General features: G+C 35.8%; 1 protein-coding gene across 1 annotated transcript; it reads left to right on the forward strand.

Moving 5' to 3' along the window:
- Positions 1–241: 241 nt before the first annotated feature.
- LOC139472743 (uncharacterized) lies at positions 242–24953 on the forward strand. The gene is made up of 20 exons (XM_071255211.1): positions 242–284; positions 5142–5177; positions 6420–6455; positions 8664–8699; positions 8963–8998; positions 9816–9851; positions 10439–10474; positions 11102–11137; positions 11640–11672; positions 13969–13998; positions 14713–14748; positions 15050–15085; positions 15539–15580; positions 16720–16749; positions 20888–20911; positions 21859–21900; positions 22139–22171; positions 24001–24066; positions 24539–24586; positions 24890–24953. The coding sequence occupies exons 1-20, from the start codon at positions 242–244 to the stop codon at positions 24892–24894; spliced, it is 720 nt and encodes a 239-aa protein (XP_071111312.1). The 3' UTR covers positions 24895–24953.
- Positions 24954–25440: the final 487 nt, after the last annotated feature.

The following is a 25440-nucleotide window of genomic DNA, read 5'->3' on the forward strand; positions in this document are numbered from 1 at the left end:
ATGTTTCTGTGGTACTAAAGAGTTATCATTCGACATGGGCGGTAACTTGAAGCTCAATATACTAATAATGATGGCAATAGCAAATTGATATTACATTTTCTATTCAGAGCTCGAAACTAAATTTAAATATTCGGACAGTGTATTAACTTTAATTTAATTAATACGTTTAAAGGGGGATATTGAATGTTTATTGGTAGCTTGTGGTTATTTAAGCCTGTGAATAGTCCTTGCATCGATAGTCATGATTCTGATCGTCATGAAGTCACTGGTCCTCTTAATGTTGGGTAAGTTACATCTAATATTTTGTTTCATTTCAAAAGTTATCAGCTTTGACATTTTCTTCGGTTTTGGAGAATGCAATGGATATGAGGTATATAAGCATCTATATTTTAATTGTGTCGTTCCATGGTCATGTTTTAATTGATGGATACCAATCAGTATAAATACGCATTTATTATAGTATGTCATAATGATGAGGTTATAAATATTGTATCTACGTATGAGTGAAAAGAACAGATTCCGATTCGGTTTACAATTGAAAATAATAGTTTGAAGATGTATATTTAATTATGTCCAAGTTTCGTAAGTTTTCATGAATATATAAAGTATATGTATGTTGGGGATTGTATTTTATCTATGTTGGGGATAGTATTTTATTTATGTTGGAGATTGTATTTATGATAGATTATTTTATATTTATGAACTAACGTGTGGCCGTAATTATATTTATCATATAATGGATAGGTTTCTCGGCAGGATAAAGCCAACGGATAAAAACGATATCCGTTGGGGTCATATGCGGATAGAGATGCAAATATCAAAGGTCAAGTAGGACTACTTTCACTGTTTATAAACAAACATGGCGTCGCCCTCGTCATTCGGCGATCGAGTCAGAATCAACCATCGGGAATCTGGATAAACTACAGGGATAATTGCTATCATTATCAAAAGAACAGTCTAATATACTGAAAATCAGTGTCTAACTGTGACGTAGCTAAGGCATTTTATAGGTTTTGGCAACTTTGGAGATATAAATTTTGAAACAATTTTGCGAGGGCACGAGGCCTAGCCAAGTGGGATCAGTAGCCATATCTGGGCTTGTAGACCTCTGCGGCTTGAAACCTTCTCCACAAATAAAAATAGTTGAATTTGGCCGAAATATGTTTGAATCGTTACCTTTGTTTCGTTTTGTCGCTGTGTGTACATCTGACTACACTTCTTAACGTTATGACAGGACAGACCGACTGTCAACAACGTCTGACCGTGGCCGTGACGTCTCATAGACTAGGGTTAGAGTAGCTTCCCTTTGACAAAGGGCAGTTACTCTACTGGACAGACAGATGGATTGCCGCGAAAGACAATTAAAAACAACTGTTGTTTTGCGTATATGTTGCTTCGCCACTGTATAAGAAACATATTTTAGTTGGAACTATATTGGCTACTGTCACTGTCACATCACTTATCTTGTGACGTAATAAATATTAATGCGCGCATTCCAGGAAAACTCGCAATATTTCGGTAATGTTTGTGAGAGAGGGAAAGCGATTTTAAAGCACAGAATTAAAGAATGACATTATATGATAAAGAGGTTATCACGCTCGCTATATACAATGTTTATTCCTAATGCAGGATATTTACCATCCCCAAACACACTCGCGTGATAACCTCTATTCATCCTATCTGAGGGTGTACACATAGTTGCAAATATAAGATTGATTTGAATACCACACAGGGCTTAGTGTTGTCCGCGGTTTTATTTTGCGTAAAAAGGTAGCACAGTCGCTATTGTATATGAATGAATGTAATGTGCGACATAATGGTTTGCTCGACAGCTTCATGTAAACTGTGATCGAACAGCCTTATATCTGCATATTGATATCTAGAACAAAATATTAAGGATTATGTATGACGTAACACATTGATACGAAATGTATCTTACCATTTATGAAGAAGAGAGAGATTATTCTATGACTTCAAAATCAAAAGATCAGGGGAGATATTTCAAGAATTTGTTAACACTCAAACAAAGTAAATATGGAAATGATGTAGTCTTTAGACAGTATCATCACAAATCGTAAAACAATAACATGGTAATTAATAAGGAATAACGTTATCTAGGGCAAAATGAATGACATTATCTGCCATGTAATTTAGCCCTGATATTCCCAAATTCACCTGATTATGTAAAGGTAATTGGCTCATGTTTTCGAATTGGTTATGTGGTATTATTGTTGCATTAGTTAATCAAATGAATAAGACATATAATGACAATATAATACTTTATCTTTCATTTTTAATCGCTTGTTAAATAGCGTCTTTAAGGGCGTCGAGAAAAGCGACATAGCAGTTTTGGTTGACAATAATCCAACCTAATTTTCTGTTATATTAACCACAAACTTTATTTGTAAGACATAATTTAAAGCTTTACCATCCGTTATTGATTATGTAATAATATATCCTGAACAGATATAAGATGAGACATGTAGGCTGTATAGGTGTCAGTCACACAAAAATCACATACATCACAAACGACGAGTCGAGTCGTTTCTTGTCTAACAAAACTCAGCCCCGAATTGTTTATTCTCCCTGCAGTATTTTATTGAACGATATACAACTCCCATTCGTCGTCTATTTCTTAAATAAAATTCCTGCGATTGTTTAAGTGTGCGATATACAGTATACGATGTGCGATGTGGGAAAAGGTACAGATAATCGAGGTGTGAGAATATGCGGGAAATATCAAGCTGAACCCACCTATGGACACAAATTGCCATTTCGAAAGTGGTCAAATGTAACAAGTGTTACGGACGGGACTCAAACCAAAAAGTACGAGAATCTGTACTTTACTCAGGAAGTGTTATCCCAAATATAACATTTGTTACACTTAACCCACCTGTTCGTAAGATGGACTTGTCCGACATTTCCGAGGTCGGATTCTATTCAGGCAGTAATCATTTTTAAAGTTTGGGTAAATATTTGTAAAGCTTGTACTTTAAATGAACAGCCATGAGGAGGCTGTATGTGATATTGATATCCGATATATGAAATAAACGACTCGTTGCCGTTGTTTATAGTACAATAAATTACTGCAGGGAGAATAAACCATGAGGGGTGCAGTCCATCTTACGAACAGGTGGGTTTGCTATGTCCTACATGTTCTCACAATTCTCACGTCGATTATATCTTTTTTCCCAATACCGATATCTCTTCCACTTGGTTGCCATCGTTGGGTCACTGCGTTTATCTGGGTAGCCCAGTTACATCTATGGGGAACAACTTACTAGACACTTCCTTCTAAAAAATAACGTCGTCCAATATATGACGTCATCAAATTGCGAGCGGGTATTCTAATCTCCAGAAATTATGCCACGATAAAACAATGTGTTATCGTGAAACAAACCGCGCATCGTTCTTCGTTGTTCTTTGCGATATAGTGCATAGCTTTCTTATATATGAAAATAACGTTCACAATGCTATGCTTAAATGCTGCAGTTTTGAACATTTACATTGTATCCTATGAGAGAAAAAAATCGATTTTCCCAATTTATATAAATACGTTTCATACAAACAGTAGTTTTATAATTCTTTTACTCATGATATGATATTGGACAGTAAAAGCTATCGTTTAAGGAAAGAAAACAATATACACATTCTGTGATGAAACATTAGTTTTTTGGTTTAAACTGGGATAGTGTCTACATACATTTGCCATGAAAGAAATAATCCATATGAGAATCTAATTTTATATCTTTTAATCAATCTATTTTTTTATGTAAAAATATATTTTAATCGTCAACACCAGAGAATAACCGTCTGCCGAAACAGATTCCATTCTGCGCCAAAAAATAAAATAGCAGTGAACATAATATGAATTGTCTGGTCCAGACTTGATTATTTACAGACCGCCGTCACATAGCTGGAATATAGCTGCGTGCGGCGTTAAACAACAAACAAACAAACATACAAGAGCAATTCACGAATTTCATAAAATCAGTAGTGACACCAGATGTTCGCAAACACAATATATAAATTACCTTTGTCAGAAATAAGAATCTTTATGTCAGTCTACATATCTGTTATCTGATTTGATGTCTTCCATTCCATGTAGAGACTACGTCGCAAAAAAACCAGATAATTAACAAAAGCTCTTGTACATGATTTTCAGCAGGAAATGGTGTCTCTTGAACTGGAACAAGTCATTGTAAAATATATGTTAATTAGTCTCCAATTCTACCCCAAATTCACAAACTCGTGAACAGATCGCACAAGCTATCTATAGAATGCAAAGCGAACTCCCGTGTCATACCAATTTTAAGAAACTCGTGAATTGCTCTATCTTTTGTTTGTTTGTTGTTTAACGCCGCACTCAGCAATATTCCAGCTATGTGACGGCGGTCTGTAAATTATCAAGTCTGGACCAGACAATCAAGTGATTGATATCATGAGCATCGATCCTCGCAATTGGAAAACGATGACATGCATCAACCAAGTCAGCGAGCCTGACCACCCGATCCCGTCAGTCGCCTCTTACGACAAGCATAGTCGCCATTTGCGGTAAGCATGATTTGCTGAAGATCTAGTCTACCCAGGATCTTCACGGGTCCTCTGGTTTAATAAAATTGGTATTACAGGGGAGCGAGTTTAGTATTATTTGTGGAATTTTGTTGCAATATCCACCGGCGAAACAATGCCATGTGACGTCAGCCTAGCAACAGGTTGCTGGGGTCATCGAATTTGCATTGGCTCCTCTCAGTGATCTGTCATCTCAACACGCAATGTCCTTGAATAAGCCAGGGACATGTTGAGAGCGTTCAATTTTGGTCGTGAAAATTGATCCCACAGTACATAAGCAGCATTGGTATTACCCAATGTGCAAATAAAGCATGCTTATTAAACTGATGATCTCTTCAAGGGCAAGTAATAAACTAGAACATGATACACATTTCATCAGACAGCATTTGGTCACAGATGCGTCAAATTTGGAAATGTTTTGAAAGCTTAAGGCCGTAAATGATGTAACCCTAATCAAACGGAAAAGTGGTTTATGCAAGCAGTATGCAATGGTAATATAGATAGTTCAATTAGAAATGCTTTGATCGGAAGGTACAGATGAAATATATATATATTTAATTTCGTTTCAGTTTTTGGAACCGTAGCTGCAGATGCCGAGGAAACATGTATGTTAACTATTTTTAATTCTTTTGAAGCGACATACATTGTGCTATGGTGATCGGTTTAGAAATGAATCTCATACATGACATATCTGTACGATATCAGGGTTTTAGTTCTCATTTAAATTTTAGGGTATGGTTTGTAATCAGAACGACATAACTTCTTCTCAGCACAGGCGATCCACATATTTTTTTCTCGTATTTTGAGATGCATATGTGATCAGAAACTTTGTTTGGCAAACCCGGTCAATATTTTGTAAAAAGCAAAACACATGTAATATTTAATTTGTAAGCAAATTTCCATGTGATCATTTGTTATTGGTTTTATCACTTCATCACATATTCCAGACACCAATTCTTCTTCATTAAGCTAGTTCTATATAATACGTTAATTTCTGTACTTTATGTTGCAAAATAAGATATGCTTAATTTTTATGTGAAGTAACTGTAGTTTAAAAAAATATATCTATCTTCATTTAAAAAAATGAATCAACAGGCAAATGTGCTGACTCAATATAATTATAACCTTGCTCATGCACATACTATCGACCAATTTAGGAACTTTTCGAACACATAGTTATTAAGATGGTTAGGATTGAAACATTTCTTAACATTTGAAAGGGAAAACCTGGTTTACTGTCTCAGAAACATGTCACAAAGAAACTCGTGTCGTACACGTCAGATTTTTTAAAATTATAATATGAATTATCACATGACAATACGACCCGAAAGTAAGATTTCAATGGATACTTTTTTAATGTAACAGTTACCCAAGAACCGTTTCAATTTGTTGCACATAAGTAGTTTACTGCGAAGTAAAACTATCTATTCATAGCCAACTTTCATGCGCAATACTATCACGGACTTAGGCAATTCCTTTCATATTGCTGAGGACACAATGCAATGACAACTATATCCTGGGTGAGTCAAACTGAAAAACCTGAAAAGAGAAACGCCAACTCTCCTCCCCTAGCAGGGTTTAAATCATGTTCACGTGCTCGATAGCGATCATAAATGCATTATTTCAATCAACATGTGGACATTGCTGTATAATTAGAGAATCAATATCATTCCAAGATAGGAAGTAATAGTCCAGTGTCAAGAATTATTAAAACAAAATAGTTTTCAGACATGAATATTTAGGTCGATGAATATTTCAATATTTCATTACGTCAGTCTTCACACATTATGGCGTGTCACGTGCTTGGAAATTCTGAGCAGTGACTACATTACATGAAATTGTTTCAGCGCTCCTTGATATGAAGGAAAGTCTTCAAACAAAAAGTAAGTAACAAAATAAGGAGTCTTTGTGTTGATAAAGAACACGTTGTTCACGAAGAATCTGTGACATTAGGAAAATAATGTTTTTCATTACATGTCAGCCTTAAGTCTGTTTGAAATCATATAATTACCAGATTAACTGACACCAGATTGCCTAATTTATTCATGCAGCATAAAGTCTTTGAAAGTATTTTAGGAGTGCTACACTTTAGTAAGAGCATTTATGGATCTCAACTTCATCATCATAATAATAATAATAATAATAATAATAATAATAGACAGTCCAGAAGGCCCATATCAAGAAAAAAAACTTCGGGCAGAGTACAAATGTTGTCTTAAGAAAATTTTGAGTTTAGAGCAGAACGAATGCAATGAAGTTAAAGCCACAAATTCTTATGCTGTACCAGTCCTGTCGTATTCTCTTGGTGTTCTTGATTGGGCGAAACAAGAAATTCAGGGTAATGACACCCTCACACGAAGAATCAGGTCCGACAATAGATTCCACCACCCTCAATCTTCCCAAATCGCTTATATTTACCAATATTGATGGGAGGGCGCGTTTTGATTCATGTTGTGCTCTTCATGATAGAAATGTAGTGTGCACTTTTGCACACATTTATTTGTCTGATGATAATCTTGTGAAGCATGTCAAGACTCATGATGAAAACAAGACATTGCAAAGTTTTCTTAAACGAGCCATGGATGTTGGACACAATCTCAATGTCAGTGTTGATTTTTGATGGTTCTGTACTACTGGATGGTGCAGAAATGAGTGTGAACCAAGCGAAATGCCACATCAAATCGGCCAAAACTCAGGTCTTCTAGGAGAGGCTCTCTGAACGACCACTAGTATTGCATCGTGTTTATGTGCAGTGTGTCGGATGGCCTGAAAAGTGAAACAGAAGGCTTTCTGTCTTCTGCTCAGGACCAGTTACTTTCCACTCGACACCGTCAATTGGTGATTTTGCATCAAAATGTAAATTTGAAATGTAGATTATGTAATGAACTTAATGAGGCTATCCAACATATTGTCAGTGGATGCCAAGCCTTGGCACAAACACAGTATCTTAAGTGACATGCTGGAGAGACTCGATCATTTCATTACCGTCTTCGCCATGTTTGCTGTTGTACGACCCAGAATGTGTAGAGGGTGTTATGGAAAATGATCAATTCAAAATCCTTTGGAATAGGCCCGTTTACGGCTTCACACGTACCCAGGCCAACAAACCTGATTTTGTCCTTTTTGATAAATCCGATGAAATCATATATATTATTGAATTTTCTGTCCCTTTTTGCACTAATGTCATTGACAAGATTCAGGAAATGCTTATATGCAGACCCTGCTTTTGAGATGTCACGAAGGAATACAGCCCTTCTGGGTAAAGCAAAAGGCTGCAGTGTTGGGGAGTCTTCACATTCTCTGAAACATTCTAGGTGGGGTTGACTAAGCAGTGCTCACTGTGTGAAGTCCCATTCACTGTCTGGGTTGCGTGTTGGGGGGACAAGGGCCCTAAGCTGGTGCTTAACCTAACCAGCCTGACTGTGCCAGGGTCACATTGTTTTTTATCTTTCTCAGTGTTAAGTATCTAGCTGCCTTCCATTTGCCCATTGCCATTTCTATTAATTTATCTACCAGTGCGAATAATCCCGTCCTCATTGTCCATTGTCAATTACCACTCAGGGACAATTTAAGTCCTGGCGTCCAGTTGTCCATAAATATCAACTATCAGTGCTAAATGCTGCAAAATGTTGGCTTCCGCTGTCTTTTGCTAATCACCTATCAGTGCCAGTATTCTGTCGGCTTCCCTTGTTAAGTTTCCACCTTTTGTAATCATATTACTTTTGCTGTTCTTACATGTACATATATATGCCCTCTGCCTCATAGCATTCATTCACCTGATGAAGGAGTAAGTATACACTCCGAAACATTGTGGTCCTCTTAATAAAGAAGGTGTCATCCATAAATTCTCTTCCTTATGCAGGGAAGTTACTAGTTAGTTTGACAAGGTGAATAATTAAAAATATACAAACAGTTTCTTTCAAGACACATTGTGCTTTTGACACAATGTGTCTATGTATAGTCATATTGCTTGGTTTCCTCGACTGAATAAGAACAGAAACTCGTATTTAATGCTGTGAAAAGGCCGAAACATGTACCAACATGACACAATATGATACAATATGATAAGGGAAATGTGTTTGTTTGTTTAGTCAAGGAGGCTGTTCCCACTGACGACTTTGTTAAAGGTACGTTCAGGCAGTATACTCGATATGTATTTTATATTTATATATATAAATTTATAAAAACCTTCCACTTTATCCTTCAAATGTTGCACTCGTATTTGTCTTTGGGACAAAATCGTCTAATAATGACATGCTTAAAATACCAGAAGCTACAGACAGTGTCTGCGTGAAATGAATATAATGCATATAGTTGAAATGAGAGAAACTGCTATGACTTTGTATTTTTCTGTTGTAAAACATATGAAATGTGTCTTTCTTCTTTTCAGTACTCCTTGATTTTGATGTCGAGAATATTTTAAAAGGTAAATACCTACATTCTTACTTGTTTGGAGATGGACTAGAGCACACCATTCCCACCCACCCCTAGCATTATGGGATTATGCATTTTTAGTGTCTCACAATGTGTCAAAGGAATTACTGCACCCACTGCAATGTACAAATACACAGTTGAGCTTTTGTTCATGCTACGACAACCAATATGTGCAACTTGGGCCCCGTGTGTATGGAGCCACCCCATATTCGACAGTGGAACGTCGTACCGTTATATGTCATTATGAAATTGCTGGCGAGTCAGAAGACTAGTTGCATCAATGGGCACATAATTTAGAGGTATTTACACAAAATTTACTCTCTGTGTGAACACCATGTTGCAGTGAACCACATTCGTGGTCATAGAACACCTACTTTGTTTGTACATATCAAACAAGCAGTTGATGAGTACTCTACTACAACCGATTACTACCTCGAGACGTAGAGCGAAAACGGGCATCAGATTATTTGACATATCTATGGTCTTCATCGTCGCTGCCATTATCATCGAGAGATCGTTTTAACATATTCTCGCCTACTATATGGTTTTGATGTAGACTTGTAAAAAAAAGCACACACCGATGAGTGATAGACTTGAAAAGGCATCGTTCCTAGAATATAATTGTACGATGGATCGATGTGTGATCTGTAGAAATAGTACACAATTAACGTTTCACAACTGAACACATTACATTATAATGAACTTTTACAAAATTCTATCGAAGTGACGCTAATACATGCTTTGATTGAGAAAAAAAAAAAAAGGTCAGCAGGTCCCGATCTTATATTGAGTTTGGTTTTATGTTGCAGTTCTTGAACAAGTTCCGTTGGAGGATCGCAAGAAGCGTATGTGCTATTTCATTGAACGTTTTTTAACACGAATCACGCTTTGTAATGATACATACCCTTAATACTATGTAACAAATAGTTTTTATTCAATACTTAGCATTATCACATAATGACTGGAAACTAGTAAGCTCTATACATCGATGTGATGTCTATGCGCTTGACAAATTATTGATTAACACATAAAAAAACTTTGATAGAGCTATCCCTGTGTGTGGATGCAAACCAACATCGCTGCAGCTAATTCGGCACAATATGAAAAGAAACATTGGCCGGTTAACATCGTTTCTAAAGTTACTTTAAAGAATGAAAATATGTCGTTGATGCAGACGAGTTTATGAATGACATTACATGTATATGATTAAGAGATTAAGCATGATATGTTTTCGTATCGACAGTATCTTATATCTCGAATAAAAAATATGTGGTACAGTTACCAAAGTCTCGTATTATACCATTTCTATTCGTAATATATTTGTACAAATATGAAAACACACTCGGATATATGTTGCACACACCTTTATATGATCAGAGTTTGTATGATGATATGCTTATTAATAAAAACATTCTTTGCTTTTGTTTTCCAGTGTGTGAGCTGATGTCACCCAGGCACATGGTAGAATGTAGGTATTAACAAAGAGGATGCTGCTGATAGGCCCAACTATTCAAACCTGTCTTAATATCTTCTATTGATCTCTACAGCATCTTTTACAAACGCGATATACGTAAAATCTTTTGAAATCTTTACATTAGGTAAAAAGGGAATACGTTTCGTGTGTCATGATGTCACGACGTATCGAACCTTTATACAAATAGCTGTTTAATTTAAGTTTTAGGAGGAACTGTCTTGCAGTTAACACTTTTAAATGAGAAACCGTCGTGACAATTTCACAAGAAATGAGGATTTGCTTTCAACATGTGAAACTATGTAAATGATGAAAACAGGCAAGTGTAATGTATTTTAATAACTTAGGGGAATCACCCCCAAACTATTCATCATTTGCTTGCGGGAAAAGTGAGTGAGTGAGTGAGTGAGTTAATATTTAACGTCACATCGGCAATATTTCAGCCATATCGTGACGAGAATTAATACATTAATAACAAATAAGTATATATAATTTATAAAAAACCTGTCAGCAAAGGACAGTACAATAACTAGAATATCACAGGCGGGAAAAGTATCACTCCTTAAATTTCAAGCTCAGTTCATTTCAAGGCAATAATGGTAATACATGTTTTGCGTATTACAGATTACAAAAGGTTACCTGTCGAGGATAGAGAAAGAGGTGTGTACCTTAATAATTGTTGAATTGATTTTTATGTTGGTTGGTTTGGTTGGTTTGTTGTTTAACGCCGCACTCAAGCAATATTCCAGCTATATGACGGCGGTCTGTAAATAATCGAGTCTGGACCAGACAGTCTTGTGGTTGGTTTGGTTTGTTGTTTAACGCTGCACTCAGCAATATTCCAGCTATATTACGGTGGTCTGTAAATAATCGAGTCTGGACCAGACAATCCAGTGATTAATATCATGAGCATCGACCCACGCATTTGGGATCGATGACATGGTCGTTTTTTATGTAATGTTACTCTTAATACATCACGAGTTTCAATGAAATATACATGTTCTAGTTACATCCCATGAGTTTAACATTTGTTAGATACATTCGATGAACCAAATCTGTTTAAGTTCCATCCGATGAAATGAACAAACTAGGTTCTTGCCACCTGAGAAAAATTGTCAGAACATATGTTTGAGTTACAACCTATGAATTTAACTTGTTTCAGTTCGATCCTGTCAAGGTGTCTTGATCAGTTATGGTATGTATCATCATATTCGGGTTGCGAGATTTTTCTCAAAACCAATCTAACCAAAAGGATTGTCATCACAATAGATTAGCAATATAATACAAAATCCGAGAACATGTAAGAGTGTACACATTAAGCTTTATTTTGAACCGTAAGTAAGACATTTACTCTTTTTACTTTTAAGATAAGATGTACATAAATTGTGTTTATTTTGTTTACATCAGAACCATGAATATATGTATCAATGTCCCTTACATATACTAAAAATGGAAAATAAGATTCACTTGCAATTTTTACAAAATTGATCATTTGCACAATTGAGTTGAAAAAAGCATTAAATGGCATAAAAAAGCAGATGAAGTTCTAGAAAAAGAAACGTGTAGACATCATTGATATATGAAAATGGTGTAGATAAACATTGAGTTCACACTCTTAACTTAAAGCCTGAAATAAATACTCTAATGATATTGAAATAATATTTCTTCTTCGATGATTTTTTAAAGCAAAAAATAAATATCCATCTTCTCTCAAAATATTTCAGATTCAGAAAACTATATCCTTCTGATATAAAGAAATCTATCATCAAATATATAGATTAACATGATTAATCATCAGTAATGTATCTCAAAGCATTTGCTTGTGTAAAAGAACTTGTTTTATTTTATGACATAATTCTTTTGGTACAGAAAAGTTAATATCATTTTGGTAAAAATATTTAGTTTGAATATTTCCACACCCTTCATGTAATAATTCGGTAGAAATGTTACACCTCATGTTATCTTATCTGTCAACATTGACAATTAAAACAACTCCTGTTCACAATTACAGCAACACACATAGATAGATGTAGAGGTCCACCATTATATTGGAATGTATTTGAGTTTTACATTAAATACACAACTCATATACAAATCTGATTACTTTTTGATTGTAAATTCTCAATAGGTTACAATAAGATAAATAAGATCAACATATCAAATTATTTTCTTATATCTATCTAGATAAGGTTAATATTTTCTATTGGCCAAAGACCCAGTTGACTTCAAATACAATCGCAAAATTATTCAAACTCTCACTTTGACTAAACCAAATATATACACAGTTTGGGTGAATGGCGTCTAATGAATGATTATTTACACATGACTGTAGGATATGTACTATGTCTGTGTGCAGCTATTATAAATAAACTGCACTGGTAGTTACCAGGTGGTCATAGATATTTGAAATTGAAATCAAACGTAACGGTCACTCACTTGCTAAATGTTTATCAGTATGGAAACCATCTAACAGTAGACTAGTTTGTAAGTGATAGGAATAAAAATAATGATCAATATTTGCGATAAATGTTGACGTGACAGTACCGAAATGGTCATATTGTCCCAGTTTGTCCCGGCTGCGTGACTTGTTGACATCAGCATATGTATCACGCGCTATCCAGCCTTCACCTTCAGCACTCAACGCCTCGCTTTCAATTCGAAAGTAGCGAAGTGTGAAAAAAGGTCAATACTTTTATATATACATGGAGATTTTGCACCATGACTCTTTGCATTTCCCATTAAACAGATAAGTCTCAGTACAAAAGGAATACCTATCAGGAGAAAGACAACTTTGAATGTTTTAGACGACAGAATGCACGTGGCCACCGTTTATCCTTGAGTAAAATTCCTTTAGAAAAGCTGCTTTATTACCAACTCCCTTGTTCCCCAAATCCAACCAATAATTAAACAGAATATTTTTAACTCTATAAACCAACCTGTTCCTGCCAATATGATATACATTGCATAACATGTTTTGATATCCCTCTCCGGGAGCTCCAAAAGTTTATACAGGTATTTAACAACTGTATTTAATGATTAATCAACAAACATATATTTGCTGCCAATTTCAGCTAAAACGTAATGTATATCAATACATATTTGCAAAACATCACATGACAACTGATATATTAAGAAGTCTGGCTGCAATTTTTTTATCTGACGACAATACTTCAACTGCGCTTTTAACAATATTTGGAGCTGCTTTTGCCCAAGAAAAACCTAGTTGAGAAGGGCAATCTGATAAAATTATTAACCGTCTATCTCCAACATACGAGGCTTCATGCTTCCTTAACTTATCACCATTTCTTAAAATACTCACTTCCGTTTTATCAATCTTGATTGTTATAGCCAATTTTTGTCGAGAATGCCAATCATTCACACTGATTTTAGCAATAAAACAATGATCATCTGCAATTAGTAAGTATCAAGTAGCTATTTGGTAAGAATTGGGACAGTTTGTAATGTAAACATTCACTTTATAATTCTTTCAGATCAGAAAGACAAGTACAATCCCTATGCCGGTGAGTACTTATTGAATAAGGGGAGCAGTTTGCAAGGTGTATTCCACAATGGTAGTGAAAGAGATGTCCCGTTATTCAATGTTTTCACCCTTATGTGGATTCTGGGATAGAACAGGCCCCAGTAGCCAGGCTTGTAGAAAGATGGTCTGGTTACCAAGCGTGACTGTGACCCTGTAGCATGCTAGCTCACTCTACTTTCTGTAATTTGTTTATGCTAATTACAACTAATTTGTTTGGCCGAGATTCCCTAGGTTACCAGCTGCTGTGAAAAAGTAATTATGATTACGAAAGTGACCCTAAATAAATACAGTAAAAAAGTATATATTACGTGTCACGTTATATTTTCAATTTTGCATAACGTCATAGCTGCTTCTTAATGCTCTGGGTCCCGTGAAGATTCCGCGTCTTCAGCAACCCATGCTTGTCGAAAGACGAGACGAACCGGATCAGGCCGTCAGCCTTGCTGACTTGCTTGATGAATGGCATAGTATCCCAATGGTATCGAATGCCATGATATCAATGACTGGATTTGCCTGATCCAGATTCGATTAATGACAGATATCATCATATAGCTGGAATACTGCCCAGTGCGGTGTTAAACAACAAATGAACAAACTTAATGCTCAGGTCAACACATTTTCACGCTCATTACGTTGTCATTGAGAGCAGAAAAATACAATAGTGAAGTTAACTTTTTTGTTTTTATTGTTTCAGATCTTCTTGAGATACCATTGCATCAACGAATGGGAAGTGGGTATAAAACAAAACAGATATAGCATTTGTTTAGGATGAACCTCTGTATAATATATTTATGTATCTCCAATGGCTATATCAGTTCAATATCAGTTATGTCTCAAGGTAACACCTTCAACTTTTCACCAAATACGCATACTTATAGGCTTACCTCCACACTCTTTCAGCCTCAAGTTCAGATAACAATTTCAGGTTACACATGACACTTACAAATACAGAAGCTTGGGTGACCACAAACCTGCATTGAAAGTAATGACAGTGACAAATGACGTGTAATGAGCTTATGTTTTTCTTTCAGCGCTTGGAGCCTTTGATCTTACATATCTCAGATATGGTATGTACTATCAGACGATACTCAACTAGTTATTATAGACATTGGGTACACGTATGGCCCAGTCGTCTCAGGCGCCGCGATTCGTTGTGCAGAGTTGCGTCCATTGGGCATGGCAGAAACCTATGATTGTTGGTTCTAGGTGTGTCAGCACCATACCCTTTCTCGTCTCTTTCACCGAAGTGGAAAACGTTTGAGACCCGCATCACTTCGAACATTTCTCCCACATTAAGCTGACACGCCGTGATATAACTGGAATACTGTTAAAAGCGGCGTTAAACCGAACTCACTCACTTACTATTATAGACATGTTTATATTATCCATTGAAGTAAACATACAATGCGTTCATTGACGATTGTAACAAATGTAGTGAAGGTTTCATTTCATCTCGTTGATAATACTATCACCTTGGTGTAACCATAAGGAGTGTGTAATTGTTCTTTTTCTTATTTCAGTTCTCAAATATTCAGCATGTCCACCCAGAGATGACTATGACAGTGAGTACAAACTGGCGGGAAAGATTGGCAAATACTTCTTCTTTTGTTTTGTAATCCAAGGTCTTGTAAACACTGCATTAAATTGCCACAAAGTAATCGTGTAGACTAAGTCGTTAGAATGTTGCAAGAGGCGATAAATGGATCTGCCCCGTGGATCGTTTCGCACACTATCAAATATTACATTGTTTGGTCCATATTTAATTATTTACGGGCCTCCTTCATAGATTTGGAATGTTGCTAAGTATGGCGTTAAACAACAAACAAAATAACACAACTTAGTGTTGTAATGATTCACTTCGCCAAGATACGAGTCAAGATACGAGATAAAAGTTATGGAAGTCATAACAATAGACACAAGTCCAATTTTCAATGCAGACAGGATTTTGCTAAATGTTTTTCCAAGCTGCTCAATTGTTATTTGTTAAAAAGCATCTAAAATAACGAAACGTATCCTTTGGACACCTGAATGTAAATGAGGAATAACTTTCTTTTACAATGAGAGGAATATGTTGTTTTTCGAGAAAACACGGACATAATTATTCTTTGTACGAAAATACGAAACATTTTAATTGTAGTATGATACAGTTATACACATCTTCCAGTGTTCAACCCTTAAACTACGATAAATACAAAGATACACTGATCTCTCGAGGTAATTCGTCGTCCAGGAAATGTACCACCAAACCCCTCTATTTGTCAAAACTACTAAGACTAAGACAAGTGGTTCTTGAAACATTCAGAAGAGTTGCAGAATCTCAAACCATCACATGTTTTGACGTTTGAAATATTTTGATGTTTTCACTTCAGTCAATGGGGAGTTTGTGTCCAAGAAAGGAGTTCCGAGATTTAATTATTACACAGTTTTCATGTATGTGCTTAATTTGTTGAACGTGAAACTAACTCTACTCCACCCAAATATATGACTTTCAGAATTAGTGGCTTGGTTTAACACTTATTCTCAGTTATCAATTCCCGTACTTCTCATTGCTATTTTTTCCTTTTACTTCCTATGGAATGAGGGGCGGTCGGGTAGCCTGTCGATTTCAAGTTGTAACTTGATGAGAGGTATTGGTATACCCTAATTACATCATAGATTTCTGATTACTGGGTAACACTGTTTCCTTTTTTCTTCTTTTCAGTTGGGAGAATGATCAACAGTTTGCTATTAGGTAAGAATAAATATAAAAATCAAATATCAATTTTCACAAAGCTGTTACGATGCCCCAAACAAGAGGTTGCTTACTGGTCCAAGTTTCGGTGGGGTCAAAGTTCGAACAAACTGTGTGTCTTGTTACCGCAACCGCCTGCATTGGAATAAAGGACAGATTTTACGTCCAACACAAGATCCACGTATGTGTTGCTGCTTGTACAAGTCCAGACTTATGCCGGTCTTATTATGTTAGACACCTGAGGTGACATGCCGCAGTTTAATGTACTCCACTCAGACACAATGATACTGAGCCGACGCGTCCTTGATTGGTCCCAACAATGCGGAGCGCAGGGTAACAACACGTACATATACATGTACCATCATTTCACGCCTGTTGTTTTAATGCAGCCAGGGGATCGAACCACCTGATTTCTGCTTTCAGGGCAGACCCTGTATCCACTATGCTATTGATACGGTCTTTGACAAACGAAACTAAGTGATTAAGCAATGTCATAATGTTTTGTTAGCGTCAGATCATGATTGGCAGCTCCATAATTGAGGAGTCATCATGGATTTCCTGCTGCAAAGTTATGTGAACACGGCACTACGATCGTGTTCCTGAAGGAAAGTGACAATATTTGCCGGAACAATTACACGATATCCTGTTTAAAACCTGATAGTTTTTGAATTAGGTTCCCAACCTTGTCTGGTACACGTTTTAACCTACATTTATTATATTGGGAATTGTGTAATAATATATATTGTTTTATTCCTATAACATATGATATTTACATTGTGGAAACACACGAGAGTAATGATCACCTACCATTTCATGTAATTCTGAAAACGTACGCAAGTAGGCTATTGCCCAATCGGGCACTGAATAAAGGCAATGCAGTTGAAAGTAGTCCCCACTTGATGTCTTGATTTGCATATTTATTGGATAATGGTACCAAATGTAATTGATTGGTTTCTCTTATCGTTAACACTACCCGTCGAGAGACAGATCATTGGAATCAATGTGTGTAATTTTACAATATCGATTACACATTAAGTTATTTTCAGATTTGCGGGGTTTATTGAATGTTTGAAACAATCTGCTAACTTTATTTTCAAGGAATCGAATCTGAAATCACATAAAGTTAATCTCTTAAGTGAAACATGCCTTTTATAAATTACCATGTAGTAAGCAAGTTTCACAAGCATCTCACATTTACAGTTAACCACGTATAAACATTATTGGTGTGCTCTCATGTTGTCATCAATTGATTACAATTGTATGATAGAAGACATAATTCTTGTATCGTGGTCTGGATATTTTTCTGGGAAAATGTAAAAATAATTGCTTTACGTTCTCGAAGTGTGTTAGAGTCTGTTACACTGTCCACCTGACTGTATGACAAGAGGAGTGACTTTCAATAGTCAACTTCTACTCATGTCGAACAATATTCCAGTAGCTCCATCTTTGGTGTTTACATTTCACAACTTTTTATATACAATCGAGCATGTTCTTTCTACCAAGATTTCTATTGACATGCGTTTGCATGTGTCTGTTGGGGGAGACACATCTATTGGATATGTAAAGGATTTTATTTATATTTTATTATTTATTAGCTAGTGGGACTTCTCCCATTAAGCGCTGCCTAGTCAAACCCACCCAGAACTTTTCGGAGAACGTGATGACTCCCCAACACTGCAGCCTTCTGCTTTCCCCAGATTGTCAGAAGGGCTGTATCTCGGTCAAAAACCTTGGTACTCTCCCAATGTCAGTCAACAGATTGGGAGGTACCAAACCTAAGGCACCGAGAACAATGGGAGTCGAACAACTTTGTACTTTGAATGCAAGCGCGAGGTCCGCATATTTGCCAAGTTTTTCCTGAATCTTGTAAATCACATTAGTGTCAAAAGGGACATAAAATTCAATGATATAAATCATAATTAATCCTATAAGAAAAGGACAAGATCAGGTTTGTTGGCCTGGATATGTCTGAGGCTGTATACGGGGCTATTCCGAAGAATGTTGTATGGATCATTTTCCAAGACGCCCTCTACATATTCTGGATTGTACCATGTGATGGACCTCTGTGTCAAAACCACAAGCATTGTGAAGACGGTAATAAAATGATCGAGCCACTCTATCATGTCATGTATTTGTGCGAAAGTGGGGCATCTACTGGCAATGTGTTGGACAGTCGCATTATTTCATTACATAATCTACATTTCATATTTACATTTTAATGTAAAATCATACATTGACAGTTTTGAGTGGGAAGTGACTGGTCCTGAGCAGCAAACAGAAAGCCTTCTGTTTCGCTTTTCAGGCCAGATGACCTCATCCAAGCGAAGGACTCTGCAGCATTGCTGACCTTCTCAACACACTACACAAACTCGATGCAGTGGATCTGTGCTGAGGAGGTCCCGGATGATAACCTTCCTCATTGTTGAGCAAAAAGCTTATAGGAAACAGAAAAGCAAAGGGCTAAGAGAATCTCCCTGAATTATTCCTCTTCTAACAGAAATGGCCCCTGCGCATACATCTCAAGTTGTGTTGACAAGCAATTCGTTAAAGACTTGAGTAAAACATGTAGTCACTCGGTTAGCTCAATACCTTCCAGTGACCTCAAAATCCATTCGTGAGGTACAGAATCTGAAGCTTTTCTGTAGTCTATCCAACACATTGAGAGATTATTTTTACACTCTTCAAGGTTAATTGTTTTAACTAGTAGTTGATCTTTACAACCCCAACATAAGAAAAGGAAAACACCCTGTAAATATTTTATAGTGTGTATTCAGGCAAGTAATAGGGCAGAAGTTTTGGGCAGAAGTTTTGGGGATAATTCAAATCACCTTTCTTTGGGAGAAGTATGTATCAACCTTTGCACAACCAAGACGGAACATCCACTTTTTTCTACAAGAGAAATAAAACAGTGAACTAATTGTGTCTGGACACAAGGGAACAGTTTCCAAAACCAGTTTCGATTTCCATCAGGCTCTGGCTCCGAATTAGATTTGAACTTATCAATTACCATCAGATGTAATGAAACACAACAATAGTGATTTTATTTTTTCATGTACATAATCATTATATTCCTCGACCCGTGGTTCCTCTCGGTTACAGTTGACAGGTATAGACCACAACTGTTTCCAAAACCTTTTACTGGAATCCATGGTGGGTCTTTTCTCATCACTGCCATTGGATGCATTTAATTGCCTGTTAAATTGTTTTTCATTAGATTTGAACAATTTTTTTTGTTTTATGAAATTATTTTTCTTGTCCCACTTTCTTTTCTTTCTGTCCAAACTTCGCTTTCAGAGAATTAAGAATCTTCTCTTTTGTTGTCTTTTTTTTTTTATTTTAAAGTTTTCCAAATTGATTTTTGTCGTTTAGACATTGATTGCCCGAAGGACCGTAATGTCAAGCAGAGTTCTATAAAGGATATATCTTTCCTTGTTTGGAGCCAATTTTTCTATGGATGAATTTGTTTATTACCCTTTTGTGGTCCATTGTCTTTGGAAACTGTATGGAGTTCCTCCAATGTTCGAGTAGCAGCATACACGCAACAGTTAATGTCCTGCAAGGAACAGTCCGCATTGAGAGTGACAGTAATAATGTCACTTAATATATGAAGTTGATTCCGTGGAAATGATTTCTTAAGTTGTTTAATTGGCCTTTGTTTCTCAATCCGTAAATCACAGATTTGATTATAGAATGACATAAGCGAAATATACAAAGGATCATCAGTAAGATCATTGACAAAAGAAGGATCGGAATCGGGAGAAAACTCAAAATCGTCAAGGTCACCATGATCTGATTTCAGTGACAACTGCATCAGGTAATTTAGGAAGAATAATGTTCAGTTGCAATTTCGGGTCTGCTACCATTTGAACTCTGTTAGTATTAGAATAATGATAAGGGTGCATTAACTTTAAGTACTTTAGAATTTAGACAAATTACTTATATTTGGAAAAGTTAAGTTGAACCAATACAATTATGATACCTATCTTAGCAACCTGTATTCCTGTTTTCACGATGACCTTAATAAAATGCACAGGTATTCAAATCGAGAACATTTACTTAATTCATGAACACTATAACTATCCATAATGCATTACGATTTTTGTGAGAAACACTATTAATTATCGTTACTCTCTTTCAGCGTTTCGTAAAAAAGATAATGACAGTAAGTAAATCTACAACCAATTATTGAAAGCATTTTTAAAGTAAGCGAAATATTTATTCTGACGAATGGCATTGTTTTCAGGTCCAAATATGCATTTTGCAATCATATATTTTATGTTTATTTCAAAGACATTGTACGATATATCAACAGTATCTGGCACATTAAAATAGCTATATCAAGAATAAAAGTATGTTTTCCTGTTATTCATGAGACCTTTTCACAGATATGAAAAAAATGTAAATGACCCAATGGTATAATGGTGTTTGCGTCTGCTATCACAGTACAATATTGTCAATATGTGATGTGCATGTATGGTGACTTATAAAAGAGAAAAGTAAGATAAAATAAATTCTTATTTTGACGTTTAAGGGATTTCCGATCATGTGATTGGTTTATTTGCTGATCACAAGACCCGTATATTTCCCGAGAAAAAAGTGATGAAGTATAAACGTCACAATTTGACGTTTTTACGTGATATTTCACCGGAACCACTTCATAGGGAATCCCCGACTGGAACAACTCTCCCTGGTCTTTTAGGACCCACGTTTTAGCATGATGTCACGCAGAATGTTCAATAAATAATTTCCCATCCAATGTGTGAAAAGTAATTCAAGCGGGGGTTATTTCACTCAGTGGAACAAATGCAACACTGTTTCTATTAAATTTAAAGCTATTGAATCCAACAAAACTCTAACAACTAACATGTTTATTAAAAGTCATTTCTGATGTTAAATTACTACAATTAACCCCCGTTGATTAACAATGAATAGTGTTACTGGTAAATCTAACGTAAATTGTCACAGTAAAATTGTATCCCTTAAACTTCAAAATAGGGATTTATAAGAAATGACTTTCATATTATGTCACAAACTAACACAATATGAAATTCGTTGTTCTTAATTAATTTTCAGCTGAGACACTGTTTAATTATCATGACTGTCTTTCAGATATTGAGGGAACAGAGGATGCAGATTTGAAGGAATCACAGGGTGACCATTCTGCGTATATGTTAAAGACTAAAATATTTTTAAGAGGCAAATTCAATTATAAAATGCAAAGATGAAACCTTTACAAAAAATGATTAAAACTTCTAAGAATATTCATGTTTTTGTAATGAAAGTTCATTGATAATTTGTCAATGTAAATTTCATAAGAGAAAAAAAACATGACTACATGTATGCTTTTAGTCTTCATAAGAGACTATTTACATTTGTCTTTACCTTACAGGGAGTGCATACAAGCATATGAATCGCACTGGAGGTAGGTACATGCCAATCTCATACTCTCCTCAAAAGAAAAGAAATGCATTTTTTTCACATCTGAGGGATTCATTCATTGGATGAAATGAAAGCAGCAGCTGGGTGTTCAGATATGACAACAGTTAAAGTTTGTCGCTGATGTTGACATGACCTGTCAGTAGTCAAAGGTCAAGGCTGTTTACAGTCAGTATCAAGTGTGCCTGACAGATCCTGTCTATGGAAACCATTAGGATACGAATCAGACCTTGAAGTCTGCGGTTTTGGTGGATGCTGTCACACCAATCTATCCAACACATCCCATGAATGTTCGACCGAGATTCTCAGTTTTTGAAAATACCTTACGTATATAATACAAATGAAGATCCATGTTCAACAATAGCTATTCTACAATAAGCAGGCATTTGTGTAAAACAAAAGCAATAAACCAAACTGAGTGGCACTGTTTAATGCTAAAACTATTTTCTGAGGAATTTATTTCTATGAGATGATTGGGCAATTTCAAACATCCATAGGAGGTTTTCTGAAGGTATTCAAGACTATTATAATTAAATTCTTTATTTGAACGTACACATATCAAACAGTCTGGGGGTAAAACAAACATCTTATAATGTGACTCTTACGAAAAGACAGGTACAAAAAAGGGTTGTTTTTTTTAGAATAGTTTTTCCTACGTTTTTTTTAAAATAGTTATCTATTCAGAATGATATCGGGCTACATACAATGTTTTACACACGGTTTTAACATTTTGAAAAATAAAGTCCCTACAAGTAGAATATTTTCTAGGCAAGCATTTTTACTTTAATTGAGAGACTTAGTATTTAGTTTGAATTTATCTACATATCGTGATGCACAAGTTGATGTAAAACTTTCTTTGTTCTAAATGTCATCGAGTTATTTATGTGTAGGATAAAACACATAAGGGTTGTCTTTGAGCTTTACAACCTGAATCCAAGGGATAAAACCGAGGGCGTCAGTTCCCAGATTTCATCCTGATGATGAGGGTTTTAAATCTGATAAAAATTCGAGCTAAAGTATTTTAGTTTACTTATAACTAGATCAAAGAAACTTAAAATAGCATTTATCAACATGTTATGTTACATTCTATGAACCTTAGGAAACGGGCGTAAAATATATGCTACTGGCGTACAGTAACTTGAAAAAGACACAAGCATTGTGATTTATCAGCGTTACAAATACAGGTTGCGTGTTTGATTCTCGGGAATATAAAGAAAACTTATGTCATTTGATATTACAGTTCACAACATTGTGTTCAAATGCAAAATACATTTCTATCGATAAACATTCATATGTTACTATATAAACGGAAATTGTATGAAAACAATCCCAGAGAAATTAGAACATGCCTGTTGATGAGATTTTACCCTACTGGAGAACATTCGGTTGATGTCACTGGAGGTTAGTAAGATAATATATGCATACTGTGTCTTCGATGAGAATTATAGGCCAGTGACACTTGTAAACATGTGAATTAATTGTTTATCAATTACGACCATGGCAGGAGGTCATGTTTCTCCAGATTGTATTTTTGGTGTTTTTTTTAATGCCCAACACTTGCATTAATCAGACATCCGTACATATCCATATCTTTAGAAAAGGAAATATTATGTGATCACAGCTATAGCTTGTTCTTTCTAACCATACTTCTAAAACATATTATATCATGATGGAAGATTTCATGAATATTACACTATAATGCACTCCTTAATAAAAATGTGCCTAACTCTATATGTAACTTTTGTAATATACATACTGTACGTTTAGTAGAATTTAACCAGAACATTTAAACACTTCCTCATTATTTTCCTTCAGCACCTGGGGACGAAGAAGGAAATGGATATGAAGAACCCTTCTTCAAGCAGATAATTGAGATCCAACGTATGTAATGACAGAAACAGCGGGTTGTTTTTTATCAAACTTGCATGTTTGGACTTGATTGCAAAACAGTCATCCCTGTAACTACATACAAAGTGTCGCTCTGTGTAGCGCACTCAGCAAAACACTGCATTTAAACAAAGCGGCCATGACCGCCCCACGGTGACGCCAAACCAAGTCCCATTCCGTTGATTCACGTCGGTTAAGGCATTATGTTATGCATCCAACTAGGTCAGCACAGTACGTTATGGCTTTTGCTGCAGTCTGCTCAGATTAGGGATAGGGATAGGGATAAGGTAATCAAGGAAGAAAGTTTGTGAGTTACGTTGAAACTGAAGTTGAGTCGGAAAATGATACATAGATGTCTCTTGGTCTAAAATGATACAGATGGGGGTCAGGTTTCAGAAGAATGTGTTTGCCCTGAATTTGTGCCTTTCTCCAACCTGTTTTTCGAACAATTTATTTTCTCTTTCAGTTGGACAACCCAAGGGAATAAACGTGGAACAGACACCAGAAATACAAAGTATACTAAACAAACAAACTCATGTTTCCGTTCCATACTAATATTTCGTCTCTCCAATTTGAACAAGAGTACTCTTAAAGTATTATATTTAAAATAGAACTTTGATTCTATGCATTGACGCACACTGCTCTATATCGATGTTTCTATCAAAGTTCTGTTGATAGTTGTCACACTATTTGCGGGTCATTTTGAAATATCTTTCACTAAACTGCCCCTCTTTCAAACATTGTCGTAATATCTAAGAGGAAAATTGTCTTAAGCATTATGGTTCTTGAAAATGAAGTTTGGGTTTGTCTTTTTCAGGATAAATGATCAGCTGGATGTCCTTGGATGTGTCCTTGTAAACTGACGTAATAAACATCTTGATGACACAAAACTGAAAAAAGCTTTCTGTCGTGGTTATACCGACACTGCAGTGCTTCCAGAACATAGTAATAAGACAGACGTTAATATCAAATATAATTTTCTCAAATGTTTCATGTGTTGTATGTTTTATCTATACTATACAAAAAAGTAGCAGATAGTAGAAATTATCAAAACATATCCTCTGATCAATCTATACGGTAATGACAAATGGAAATGATACAATCATATCCGATTGGGAGTGGGTGATAAGGTGTAATGGGTTATAATAGTTAGTGTGATAATTTTGTAGCCAACGTCATGATCACTAATATCAGGTAAACCACCTCTGTTGGCCAGACATGCACGAATTCATCAACGCATGCTTCTGTGAAGTCGATCAATGTCAGCTGGGCTCGTGTTGTTCCAACCATCAGTGAGAGCAGCGCCGAATTCATTGATAGTGGTGGGTGAATTTAGACAGACGTGGTCAGTAGGGAAATGCAGTATCC

This window comes from Haliotis cracherodii, unplaced genomic scaffold, assembly GCF_022045235.1.
Source record: "Haliotis cracherodii isolate W230 unplaced genomic scaffold, xgHalCrac1.p SCAF_25, whole genome shotgun sequence".
Lineage (NCBI taxonomy): Eukaryota > Metazoa > Mollusca > Gastropoda > Lepetellida > Haliotidae > Haliotis > Haliotis cracherodii.

Coding starts and splice junctions, on each gene's coding strand:
- LOC139472743 (XM_071255211.1), top strand. CDS start 242: ATGATTCTGATCGTCATGAAGTCACTGGTCCTCTTAATGTTGG. Junction 5,178..6,419: donor TGCAGATGCCGAGGAAACAT/GTATGTTAACTA, acceptor AAATTGTTTCAG/CGCTCCTTGATATGAAGGAA. Junction 14,749..15,049: donor ATTGCATCAACGAATGGGAA/GTGGGTATAAAA, acceptor TTTTTCTTTCAG/CGCTTGGAGCCTTTGATCTT.